The sequence below is a fragment of the Erigeron canadensis genome, chromosome 1, assembly GCF_010389155.1.
Source record: "Erigeron canadensis isolate Cc75 chromosome 1, C_canadensis_v1, whole genome shotgun sequence".
Taxonomy (NCBI): domain Eukaryota; kingdom Viridiplantae; phylum Streptophyta; class Magnoliopsida; order Asterales; family Asteraceae; genus Erigeron; species Erigeron canadensis.
This window is the reverse complement of record NC_057761.1, coordinates 6,710,181-6,723,197: the sequence shown is the minus strand read 5'-3', so window position 1 is coordinate 6,723,197 and position 13,017 is coordinate 6,710,181. Positions and strand designations below refer to the sequence as shown.

Below are 13,017 nucleotides of genomic sequence, written 5' to 3'. Positions count from 1 at the left end.
ATCCCAAGGTATAACCTTGGATGTGATTATCTTATAAGATGTAAAATGCCAAAGAAATTTTTAAGGCTGAACACTTAGATAATTTTTCGTCTTTTTATCTATACGAGAAAAGGCAAGCACTTCCTATTGGGAAGCGATACTCGCGAGTAACAAATATGTAACAAAGGTTAAACAACCAAACAATATATATAGTCTTTCCAACATATTTTAAATAAGAAAATCATACTAGAAGGCTACAAGCCAATGCAAAGGAAAGGTAAACACAAGTACATAATCTCTTAATTGAAATACAAACCAGTATTAAAAAAATACAAAGTCTAAAAATGCATGACAAATGTGACAAAATAAGCTAAGCTAAACATAACCATCCTCTATAGCTGCTGAATCCGGAACATCCTGAGTAGTAGAGCCAGGACAAGCTGTCGAGGTAGAAGCAGAAGTAGATGGAGGAACAGAAGTGGATGGAGGAACAGAAGCTTGAGAAGTAGAAGCAACAGCAAGACCTGGAGGAGGACCTGGATGAGGAATTTTAGCTTTAAGGGCAGCACATTGAGCAGCTGGGGTGTCAGGAATAATGATAAGTCTAGACATGTCTGCAACAGAAACACCAGGCATACCAAGTAAAGAAGCAACATCATCCAAGACGGGAAACTTATAAGTACGCCATAACCCCCCAATAGTGTGAAATATTTCTCGAGCCTTTTCTGCACTACGATGACGGAAAGTCACCTTCCTATAAACACCGTCCCAAGCACCGAGATTAAGGGCAGAAAGTAAAAAACGGGAAAGAGTTTCCTTAATATCGGGGTGACCAAACAAACCCTTAAAAAACTCAGGAAAAAAGTCCAATAAAGACCTCATACGCTCAATCTCCTTATCCTGAACTTCCAACTTAGAAAGGGAATCCTTACTCTCCTGTTTAAGCTCCTGAATCTCCTTAACTTTATGTTCCATGCCAACCTCTAAAGTATTAGTCCTATTTTCCAACTCAGACACTTTCTCACCCATACTTATATTCTCTCGAGTTAAAGACTCAAGACTACTCCTCACCCTCTCCAACTCAAAATCAACCCTTTCCTTATCCCCCCTAAGACTAATGCAAATAAGCCTTTCCTCCTCTAAATCCTTAGTGAGAGAAGTGAGTCTAGCATCCCGAGATGACAACTCCCCCCTAAGCCTCTCAACCTCACTAGTGAGTGACTCAATCTTACCCAAAGCTACATTCTGGAATCCCATAATACTAGCAACACAATTAAGGGTGTTGACACACTGAATGCAGGAAAGCTCGGGAATGTCTCTAAAGCGAGACTCGACAGAGAGAATGGGAGGAATCATGCCCTCCAAAAGACTCTTGGCATGCTCAGGATTTTGACCATCATCTTTAACCTTGATAGATGTCCTATGAGCAAGATAGAAATTCCCGATGGACCTGTTGAGATCACCTGCCTCAGTGGGAATAACAGTAGACCCAGCCCTTGAGGGCTGAAAGGGAGTAGTAGGAGTGTTGGACCTCACCTTAGCCTGAGCAAGACGGTCTATGTCACCCATATGCTCAGAAGAAAAAGGGGTCACTGTAAGAGAGGACCCAAAACCAGTAAAATAACCATCCTCCACAATACGGTCAACATAAATAGGAAGGCTGGAACCGCAAGAAGCACCAAGTGGGAGAGAAGAAGTAGGTGTTGGAATGGTCTGGGTAGAAGAAGAAGTAAGAAACATCAAGGGTGCTGAAGTAATCTGGGTCTCAGTCAGAGCCTGCACCACTTGATTGTAAGGAGTAAAACCTCCCATCCTCCCATAAGATGCAAAAGTAGGATGGGTAGTCTTCTGAAGCTTGGAAGGAGAGCTAAATAACTCATCTCCTATCCTCTTCTCCCCAACAGGTTCAAAGTAAGAATCACCATCTTCATCATCCTCTTCTTCAACAGTAACTGGAGGATCCCTATCTTCAGTGACAAGATTACCTAAATAAAGGAAAAAACTAAGTTATACACAAGCATATACAATAATAACAATAACACTTAGCAATGGTAGAGAAACTTACCATCCTCAAGGCTACCAGAAGCCTGAGAAGAAGGAAAGGCAGTAAGAGGACCCAAGGAGTGAGCACCTCTATCCATAGCATTATAAATGCTCAATGACACAAGCTCATCATCATAACATACTCCATCAGGGCGGAGAGGAAGAACCTCCTCAGCTTCTTCTCTAAGTTTCTCGGCCTCTGCCTCTGACTCAGATCTAACCTCATAATTCTCGAAAGGATAATCAAGAAAATCCATCAATCTGAGAGCTGAAAATAAGAAAAGAAACTAAGTGTTAAAATTCATAGATAATGCAAACATACAAGTTAAGATAAAAAAACATAATATAAAGGATGGATTTCATACGCTTATTGGTAGATTTCTCTATGATGACCGGGATGAAACGCCAATCCCAGTCTGGGCTAATCCCAGTCTGGGCTAATCCCAGTCTGGGCTAATCCCAACCATAGCTAATAAACCCTCAAAGTCTGGGGGGAAATACCGATAAGCAATGCAACTAGCAAGAAGCCCTCCATAATAGTCAGGGTCAATCAGGTCATCAGCAACCCTCTTATTCAGTTTAGCCACCATGTCTGAATTATAACCTGTATTCCCCTCCTTAAGAATTTCCTTATCATCGGTTGGAAGAAATGTATCATCTAAGAAGAAGAAGTAAAATCGCCAAGAACTAATCTTAGAGGGAGTTTCTATCAACTTAAAAGTGTTATCTCGGTAGAGGAAGGTGAAACAATCACCCTGTCTAGAAAGAAGAAATATTTTCCTAAACATAGAAAGAGACACAGGTTGTCCTAAAGCTTTCGAAATCAACTCAAATCTCACAATCTTTCCAGCAGCAATCGGGTGTAGCTGAGCAAGGCCAATCCCATAATAACACAAAATTTCAAGATAGAAAGGTGTCAAGGGGACCCTAAGACCAGAACAAGTGAGGTAGTCTCTATAAAAAGCAACTTTCCCAGGAGGTGGAAAATTCACCCTATCAACATCTTCAGGAACGGTGGGATTATACTTAGCAAGACAAGGATAGGTCTCAATCAAATTTGCTAGGCTATCACTAGTCACAGAAGAACAACAATCCCCAGCTAAGGCAGGAGGTTTTCTAACTTTGCTAACCTTAGCCTTAGTCCTAATCCTACCACTTCCTTCGGCATTCTCATTATTAGAATCAGACATGGTCACAACCTAACGCAAGACTCCTAATCTTTTCAAGATTCAAAGATGGAGCAAGAACAACACCTGTGTTCAAACAAAAAAGTCCTAAATAAGGATCGAAACTGAAAATCATCCTATGAAGAATAAATGCAAAATTCAAAACTTTGATAAACATTCAAACTTAGTAAAAACTAAAGCTACATCAACAACAATGCATAGTATGTACACAAATACATATTTATGTTAGCAGATACATGATTTTCTACATATGAAGATAAAGATGTGGTAAATTGCATAAAATTACATACGACAAACATGTCAAAAATTAAGACCAATGCAACATGGTATAGACAAAAAAGATGCCTCTTATCAAGATCTCTTCTATCAAATTATATAAAAAGAAAAGAGAGAGAAAAGAGATAGAGAAGTTCATTTGACAGGCTTTACCTTCTAAAAGTTATGCTTCTCTATTTCTTAATTTCTGTTGAAGAAATCGGCAGGATCCACAAATCTCTTAGACACTGTCAAAAATGAAATCAAAAAGAGAAAGAATTCAGAAATACAATATATATTATACATGTATATATATACATATTACGGTGTGAATCCTGGTACAGTGTAAAAAAAAAAAGGAAATTCCTAGTACCTCGTCCGTACAGTGTGAATCCTGAGCAGCAGCAAATCCTTACCTTCCCAATCTCTCTCGTCTCCTTCGCCACTTCTTCTAATTATTAGTGTTTCCTCATCTAAAACAAAGAAGATAAACAAGTTCACCAAGAGAAATTGAAATCAAAGAAGAAAATAAATCGATATTGATGAAACTTTGAACCCAAAGTTTCTAGAAAAACCTTACCTCCAAACTTGGGGGACTTGATGATTATCGTGAGATCCAACCAAGCAAAACCCTAATTATAATCGGAACCTAGGGGTTCAAAGCAGGAGACGATCGGATCTTCAAAGAAACTAAGAATGAAAAACTGAACACAATAAGAATTAATATAGGTCGAATCCTATATTAGTTTATATATAGTTCGAACCCTATATATATATATATATATTCTAAACCTGAGCACAGTAAGAATTAATATATATATATATATATATTAAGTCGAACCTAGGATCGGAACTGATAGAATTAGCTCTCAGGTAGGTCCCACGCTCGTAGGATCAGATCCTAGAAATAAATAGAAGAGATCGGATCCAAAATATGAAATATACATATACACACAACAGCCGGATCCTAAAATATATATATATATATATATATCGGATCGTATGTAAAATGGATGAGATACAAAGATGTCCAACGGATCCTAGGAAGTATGGAGAGGACCCGCGGTCGGATCCAGAAAGAGATAAGATTGGATTTTGAAAGGAAGGCAAGGAATCTTAACTAAGCCAATTAACCTATATATATATATATATATATAGGATCGGATCCTAAACACCGACAACATTATACAAAAATAAACATTCTTTGCAAACTCAAACACCGTACAAATTCGCAACAATCAACAAAGAAAACAAAGAACGGAAACTTTTAAGTGGTAGCAGCTGACCTCACTCATAAGCGTGGCTCAGTTCCCCCTGAGTCTATATATAAACTTTTAGAGCCGAATTTTAAAACATGAAATCACAACGATCTGTTTTGGGGGTTGCAATAAGTGATTTTGTATGTGATTTTCACTACTGGATTAACAATAATCATGTGGCAAGTCATTGTAAAGAAACTCATAACTGAGATACGCATATATCATCTTTTGCTTCAAGTATTAATTATCTTATTCTAATGACTAATATTCCTTCAAAGTAGCAATATTCATCCACAACCAAATTCTAATTCATCAAGTTGCAACATTTTATTGGGATTTAATCAAGCATACATGAAACAAGTAATCAATAATCTTTACAAATACACATATTAAAGAGAGAAAACAAGTATTTACCGTATAACAATAAGTCCCAACTTTGACCTCTTTGACGTGGCGAAGGCATAGTATGAACCATTTAAGCATCTCTTCTCTCTCTATTTTACGTGTTACCTCATCGTGCCCCAACTTGGTATAATCTAATTCAGCATTGACTAAAGAAGACACATCGAACAAGGTAATTAATTATAACACTTTTCTATAACAAAAAAGTTCCCACGATTTCTAGCGATGAAATATAAGGAGCATTGATTCCAATAACATCGTCAAGGTAATTAATTATATCATCGGGATCATGGTATCCATGTAACACCAAGTTCTTAACACTTTTCGAAGTAATATTGAGCCATGAATAACCATAACAATAATACAACTTCAAAGTGTCTAATAAAGGACTCCCGGATAATATATTCTCAATCAAACCATGGTCTAAACTCACGTCAGAAATAGTTAGATGCGTAAGATTGTTCCAATTAATAGGGCCAACAGGATTAAAAAAGCAATGTTCTAAATGCAGATGGGTAAAATGGGGATTGATGAAAAATGAGTCGTCTCCAAATACAAACCGATCAGCATCTTCTCTAAAGTTTAATTCTAAGTGAAGTTGTTGGACTTTACTAGTAGTAGCAAAATGAATCCAATTATCGACTCGTGACTGAAACCGTGAATCGTAATTGGCCCGTAAACTAAATTTAGTGAGATTCTTACATTGGCATTGAGCTAGGGTTTTGTCAACAGATGAATAAAAACCGGGTAACGAGAAAGAACAGGAACCGAAGGCCAAAGATGTTGCCATCGTTTCGAAAGAGTACCTGTTTTGATTGCGTCTTTTGTGTACTCTAAACGAGATAGGATTTCTTCGATAATCAAAGAATCGGGTAATAAGCTTATTCTATCTTCTTCTTCTTCTGGGTGTAGTGTTTTTTGGGTTTTCATCCGTTTTGAAGGGTCTTTAATTTCCATGGAAGCTTTTGTTGGTTGAGATGGAGAATGCTGCAACAAAACTGATGATAGGCAAAAGTCTTAGAAATGATAGGTGTTTTTTTGCCCCAAGTAAGCAAATTTACATTTCTCCCCTTCAACTATACATTACATTACATTTTCTATTATTTCATTTTTCTCACTATATTCAAAAAAAAAAAGTTATATTGATGAGAACTCATTAATTCTATGTACCAGTGCACACATTGATACCTGTGAAACCCCGATGAGGTTTTTTTTGCATCGGTTGTTAACTATCATTCTCCGTCTTGTCTTTGACAAGAATCAAACATGCGTCTCTTAAGACGACAGACATTTGATGATGTCATGATGGTCAACCCACCTAAATGAGTTGGTTATTTTACCTAATAAGGAGCATTGATTTCAATAAATGTAGTCAAATTGATCATCTTGAGCAGCGTATCATAGAACATCATTGTTCTAAATAGCCATATTGAGTCATGAATAACCATAACAATCGGTTAATATCAAGTCTTCAATAAAAGACTCTCAGAATTAATATTTGCAATCAAATGTGGCTTACTTTCCCATTTGTAATAGACAAAGAGTAAGGTTGTTCCAAGTAAAGAGCCCAAATATGCAGTCTATTAATGCTAATAACATAATAAAAACAATCATGAAATAGAGTCTAAGTCCTCAACTAATTGACCGGTCAAATTTGAAAACTTGAATCCATCCAAGTTGAAAAAGGGAAGATTGAGCATAAAATAAAGCTATATCTGAATCAACAATTTGGAAAGAACTTCAGAAACATACAAAGAGTCTGCTGACTAACTCCAATTTGCATATGAGCTTTCAACACTTTAGTATACGGAGTATTATGCAAGTGGAAGGATCTTTAATAGTGCTTACAAGTACATGAAGCTGAAGTGCACAATTTATATAAGAACAGTTAGTAAGACAAAAAAAACATCTAATCTGACTCTTTCCCCATATCATTTTGTGGATTAAAAAGCTGGCCACTGCATTCAAAATAAACATATTGTAAGGCTCTTGTCACATAACAACTATGCTAGAGTAAACATACCAAGAGTAGGTGAAAGGATAACCTTCTATATAGAACAACAGTCCGCGTGTAACATGACAAATACTACACCTTCATTTCTGATCTTCATTGACAAGTTGAGTTTATAATAAATATAGTAATGAAATATCCCACATCACTAAGCAACACGAGTAACATTTATTGAACAAATGAACAGTAATGAAGCACCAGATACCCACTTCATTTGATCAGTAACCAGGCATTTTAGCTTATCACACTAATGGAGCTGAGGCTCACAAATAGGCTGCTATTAGTTTCCCCTGAAAGATGGCAAAGATGAACGGGTCGGGCAAGTTTATATTGAAACGGGTCATGCAAGATCAGGTTTACCCACGGGCACTTTTTGTATATAATTAATTATCAACTCATTTATAAAAAAAAATAATAATAAAATAACTTTTTGAGTACAGAAGAAATATTATAATAATAATAATCTATAGTTGACCGAAATAATTTAGGAACGCTAATGTTTTTTGGAACATTTGACCCATTTGACCTGCTTGAAATATAGCACGATCATATCGACCCATTCACAATTAAATGGGTTGACTGATCGAATTTGCCACCTTTGGTTTGATAAAATAAGAGATATTTACATTCTTTGGGCCTAAACTTCTGTGCAATATCTTTACTTGACAAGAAAAGCTACATGATACAATGTTAAGGCAGTTGGTACAAGAAATGAAGAAATTACACCATAAACAACTAAAACTTTTAAATTTACTGTTTCAATCACAACAAAATTTAAACCAAACCAAAAACGTCAAAAAAACAAAAGCCAAAACATAATCCAAAAACGTGTATGGTACCACATCAATGGTTTTTTGCTGCAGCAGCTTGTTTTGCACCAACAGCGAAGAACTCTGTAATAACTTCAAGTGGCATTCCTTTGGTTTCTGGAACCTTCAAGAAAACAAACACCCACGCTATGACGCACACAACAGCATACACTCCAAAAACACCCGAGAGACCAACAGAAGTAAGCAAGACGGGAAGAGAGTAGGTCACGATGATGTCACATATCCAGAATGTAAGGGCGCAAATGGCAATGCATAATCCACGCACTCGGGTTGGGAAAATCTCTGCACAAAGGATGTTGGGGATTGGACCAAATCCCATCACGAAGGTGCAAAAATAGATCACAACACTTGCTGTTGAGATAGCTGCATTCACAATGCTCCCAAAGTCAATTACACTTCCAACCACCAAGATCACGAGGCTCAAGATCAAGACTGGGATTGTAGTCAGCAATAGAGTCCTGCAATATCATCACCCATGAGTATCATGTAGAAAAAAATTATCAAACTCCAACAAGAATATTTTAACAAACAAGACTCCACGAAATTTTGAGAAAATAACTACCTTCTTCCAGAGATGTCCATGAGCCTCATAGCCACGGCAATGCAAGGAAGCATTAACAAAGTTGTGATGCAACTTATAAGTAGAGACGATGAGGTTGAGCTGATGCCCAGATTTGATAAAAGAACACCAACACCTGCCTCCTCGAGAATCTGAGGTGTGTAGTAAAGGACTCCATTGATGCCAGAGAACTGCAAACAATACAAAATATAGATTTCAGTGCAAGAAATTTGGTAGAAGATACAACAGAAAGATAAGTTCTTTGAGATTTAAATAAGTAAAAAACAAGTAGATTTGTTACCTGTTGAAGAATCTGAAGACCAATACCAACAAACAATGCATGTTTGACTCCTGGTTCAAAAAGATCCTTCCAGCTAGCTCCTTTCATTGCAGCTTCAGATGGGTGAGCCATAGCTGGTCCAACTGGGTGCTGATCAACAAGATCCTTGGAGTAAAGTGCAGGTTGACTAACCAAAGCTGCAGCCTGAAAGACATCACCATCTGTCACCATATCACCACCACCACCAACAACAGAAATCAATGACCCACGTTGAGATCCACTGCCAGCTTCTTGATGCAAATAAATTCTTTTAAACCCTCCTTCCTTCTTTCCATCTTCCCCTTCTCGTTCAGTCCATTGCCATGCAAGCTGCCAACCACCTCCAATCCCTGTACTACCCATTTGGTCTCCACCTGCATTTTGCAGAGCACTGCCATGTCTAGCATTCTGAATACTGCCATGAGCAGCTGGTTGAATCATATCTTTCTCTACACTGGTAGTTTGGCGAGAAATCAATGGGGAATGCAAATTTTCATCAGAATCATTGCCACCAGCATCAGATCCAAAATCATCACCCTCTCTCTCACCGACACTCTCTTCATCCCAATCTTCATGTTTAGTTTGATTTCCAGTAACACTAAACATGCTACCAAAATGTGGGAAAAGCATACTTCCTTTGCTACCAGCAGCATCTGGAAGCTTCTCATGGACACTCCCGAAGAGGGTGACAAGAGGGTCCATAAGTGGCACACTTGGGTTTATAGTACTTCCTTGACGGGATGCGATACCAAGCATACTCTGTCCAGTGACGGGTCGAGCAATCCATGAGACACCTGCTTCATGACCGTACAACTTAATTTTGGCAGCTTCGTCTTGATCTTGTTCAAGATCATTTGCAGGGCCAATTATGAACTCTTCGATTGACGTGTCACCCCCAATTCCAAGGCCTTCAACTAGTAAAGCCATCTCACCTGTCGAATTAATCAAAGTCAGAAAATACCACTACAAATGGTTTGTTATGCCATATGTGAGTATGAAGAACTACAGTATACAACCTAGATGGCAAGTTTGTGCTTTAAGTAAAAGCTAGTTAAGATGCAGAACAATGAAGTGATTCCATATCATGTAAAGGTGGTTGCAGCACCTGGTTGGGTAAAGTATCAGAATTGGTCTTTAATATGGCCATATTGGTTGACCCGCAAACAGCTTTTCAACCACTTTTGTTGGATCATATAGATAACTTTGATTAATAATCTAGATCTTAGAATATCATGATGTATGAGACTGCAAGTTTGGATGGCTGCCAACCCACGTGATTTGGATAATAGAGAGCCCAAATTTACTCATAGATTACTGAACATATCGAAATTGCTACCTCTAGTTTTATGCCATTAATTGTTATGAAAAAAACAGCAAATCGTTTAAAAATAACTTGCCTGAGACATCTTCTTTGCCACGTAGCCTCTGCAAAACCTGTTTCGCTTCTTGCATTCTTCCCTTGCTAACAAGCCATCTTGGAGACTCGGGCAAGAAAAATATGGTAAGAACGAAAAAAACAAGTGATGGAATAGACAAAACCCCAAGCATCAACCTCCAATTAGGCGACTCCATTAACGACATACCAAACACCATACAGTAAGAAAGGAACATCCCACCAGACCCCATAAACTGAGGCAGAGTATTAAGCGACCCTCTAATCTCAGGAGGCGCAGTCTCGGATATATAAACAGGAACAAGAGTAACTGCCAACCCAATCCCAAGCCCATCTAACAACCTAGCCAATAAAAGGATGTAAACATTCGGCGACCACACCATAACTAAACCACTAATGAAGTACAAGACCGATGAAATAATAAGCATGGGACGTCGACCAAGCCAATCTGCTACTCCCCCTGAACAAGTCGTCACTACTGTCGCACCAATCAATGACATCGCCACGATTAAACCCTCGATCGTTGGTTCACTTTCCAACTCGAATTCTTTCTTAATGTATAACACAGCACCTAAATTCCAAAAACAACAATAAGTACCTTATCTTGCAACAAAAATACCATACTAGACTTTAAATGCATACAAGATGCATGAGTTCTATGCAGTGTTTGCATTCTGGGTACCAAGACCGTACATGGGACCCACTTACCCTTTTTTTAACATTCAAGGTGCAGTTCAACCCGCTGAACAAAATTCTCGCAATTTCGTGTAAATTTGCATATAGATTTGCATCCCAACCCATGAATTCATCCATACCTTTTGAAAAATTTTGATTAAAAACCTACTCAAGACAAGTATTCTGGCTCTGCCCTACTAGCCGGCCGGCCAAATTAGTTGGTCCGCAGTAAAATATATATATATATATAACAGTAAAAAGGAAAAAGGTTAGAAATTACCAGCAATAGTAGCGTTATCCCATCCTTGAAGCAAGTTACCAACAGCAGCAGCAACAGCTACTAACACTGCTCCACTCATCTTTGATCTTCCCACCCCCACTCACTCCCTATCCTTTCCTTCTGCACTACCAAAATGTTTTACTATATATAATATATCTACACAAATATAATGAAGAACTAAATCCAAGATTCATATATACATATCGAAAATCTGAATATTAAATATAAAAATGTTAGAAACGAAAACCAATATAAGTACTAGTGGGTTGATCTGGATCTGTGTTACTTAGAACCAAACAAATATCTATATATATATTTAGGTATCTTATGTTAGAGATATTATTATTATGTTATCTAACGTTATACTAGATATTATTATTATGGGGAACAAAAAACAATGATAGTGTAGTTTGAAAGAAAAAAAAAAGAGAGGAGGAAAGAAAGGATACCTAATGGAGAGTGTAGAGTAGAGCAAGTCCACACCTGGCCAATTGAAGGAAAAACGTCTTAATCTGTCGACTAAAAATGAAATAAAAAAGGTTTTCAGGGGAGTAATAAAAAGATGAGGGACTTGTTTGAAATTAGCTGGACCGTTCTTTTTTTTGCTTTTCAAAACAACCGCTGAATCTGTGCCACTTCACACATTTGTGTATGTCATCAATCTTGTTTGCTGCTCCTCTGCATCATTTACGTTTATGGTCCTTGTCTTGTTGGATACTTTGCGAATTTTGCCTTTTTGTTTCTTATAGCTTTTTTTAGTAAGTAATAATCCTTGTCTTATTTCCCTTCAAATATGTTTAACGAGGATCAAACTCTTATCATTGTAGAATTTTTTCCGTGGTGACGAGATCAATTATTGTTTAGTTTCTCACAGCATCATTTTTCACTGCTATGCCAACGACACTTCATTATTTTTTTTATCGCTTTATTTTAAACACACGAACATATATATCTGTATAAAGAAACTCCACACAAAAATAACAAGGCAAACTAATTCGTTGGTTAAGCAATGCACCAGATCTGACAAGAAAATTGACCAAGCGATGCTAATGATTTTTTTCTTTTGTGATACAACTGACAAACAGAAACTTATCTCTTTTTTTATAAAGGGCATATATCAAAGCCCTTTTACTAGATTGAAGCTATGAAACTTATCTCTTTTTTTATTATTAAAAAGGGTAAGGGTTTTTTAGCTGGTGCGCTGCAGTGCCTCTATTGTCTAACCTTGGTTATTTTATGAATTTTGTAAAACTAACTAATCATTTGGTGAACTACAACAAAAATCTGAAGAATATTAAAAAAATAAGTATGATACTATATAATATTTTATTTGGTTTTCAAATTTCGGACTTATAGCTACAACTAAAATATTAATATTATAGCTCTCAATTTTGAAACGCTTACATTGAAATTATTTAATACGCATATTTCACTTAGGTTGTATTTAACAACGTAGAATAACGCAGAATGAATTAGCACTAAATGATACTAAAATTTAAATGGTTTAAAGACTCTGATGCAATTTGTTCAAAATGAGAAAAATATATTTGATACATGTTCTAAATGGGTAATTTTAATGAAGTAAAAAATTAGTACCATTTTAACCATTTGTAGATAAGCATAATGTGATAAGTTTGGTAAATTTGTGCTAAGTAAACAACATATATAATGTAAACAAAAATATATTTAAAATGAAGGTTTCTTTTTGGTAAACCCAGGTTTGAGACCGGAGAAGTCAAGGAATTTAATTTTATTAATTGTCGTGTCTAATAGAGTGTTCATTCTCTTATAAGGTATTGGGTAAGAGAGTTATTTAGTGTGTATC

The 13,017-nt window shown here is 36.9% G+C and overlaps 3 protein-coding genes across 4 annotated transcripts; all 3 read right to left on the bottom strand.

Moving 5' to 3' along the window:
• Nucleotides 1-203: 203 nt before the first annotated feature.
• On the bottom strand, nucleotides 204-6,106 carry LOC122584907. Its single transcript, XM_043756983.1, has 8 exons — nucleotides 5,932-6,106; nucleotides 5,138-5,274; nucleotides 4,045-4,154; nucleotides 3,838-3,937; nucleotides 3,639-3,712; nucleotides 2,562-3,275; nucleotides 2,045-2,129; nucleotides 204-1,964 (listed from the first exon to the last, which is right to left on the bottom strand). Exons 6-8 carry the CDS (start codon nucleotides 3,210-3,212, stop codon nucleotides 355-357), a joined length of 2,346 nt encoding a protein of 781 aa, XP_043612918.1. The 5' UTR covers nucleotides 3,213-3,275; nucleotides 3,639-3,712; nucleotides 3,838-3,937; nucleotides 4,045-4,154; nucleotides 5,138-5,274; nucleotides 5,932-6,106; the 3' UTR covers nucleotides 204-354.
• On the bottom strand, nucleotides 5,319-5,915 carry LOC122600707 (putative F-box protein At1g49610). Its single transcript, XM_043773496.1, has one exon. The coding sequence runs from the start codon at nucleotides 5,913-5,915 to the stop codon at nucleotides 5,319-5,321; it is 597 nt and encodes a 198-aa protein (XP_043629431.1).
• Nucleotides 6,107-7,839: 1,733 nt separating the features above from the next.
• Nucleotides 7,840-11,700, bottom strand: LOC122604587 (monosaccharide-sensing protein 2). 2 transcript variants are annotated; one of them, XM_043777474.1, is made up of 6 exons: nucleotides 11,642-11,700; nucleotides 11,193-11,312; nucleotides 10,242-10,808; nucleotides 8,827-9,776; nucleotides 8,529-8,716; nucleotides 7,840-8,424 (listed from the first exon to the last, which is right to left on the bottom strand). In XM_043777474.1, the coding sequence occupies exons 2-6, from the start codon at nucleotides 11,269-11,271 to the stop codon at nucleotides 7,980-7,982; spliced, it is 2,229 nt and encodes a 742-aa protein (XP_043633409.1). In that variant the 5' UTR covers nucleotides 11,272-11,312; nucleotides 11,642-11,700; the 3' UTR covers nucleotides 7,840-7,979. The 2 variants fall into 2 exon arrangements, with proteins under 2 accessions (XP_043633409.1, XP_043633405.1); XM_043777470.1 differs by lacking the exon at nucleotides 11,642-11,700 and having other exon boundaries at nucleotides 11,193-11,408.
• Between the last annotated feature and the right edge of the window lie 1,317 nt (nucleotides 11,701-13,017).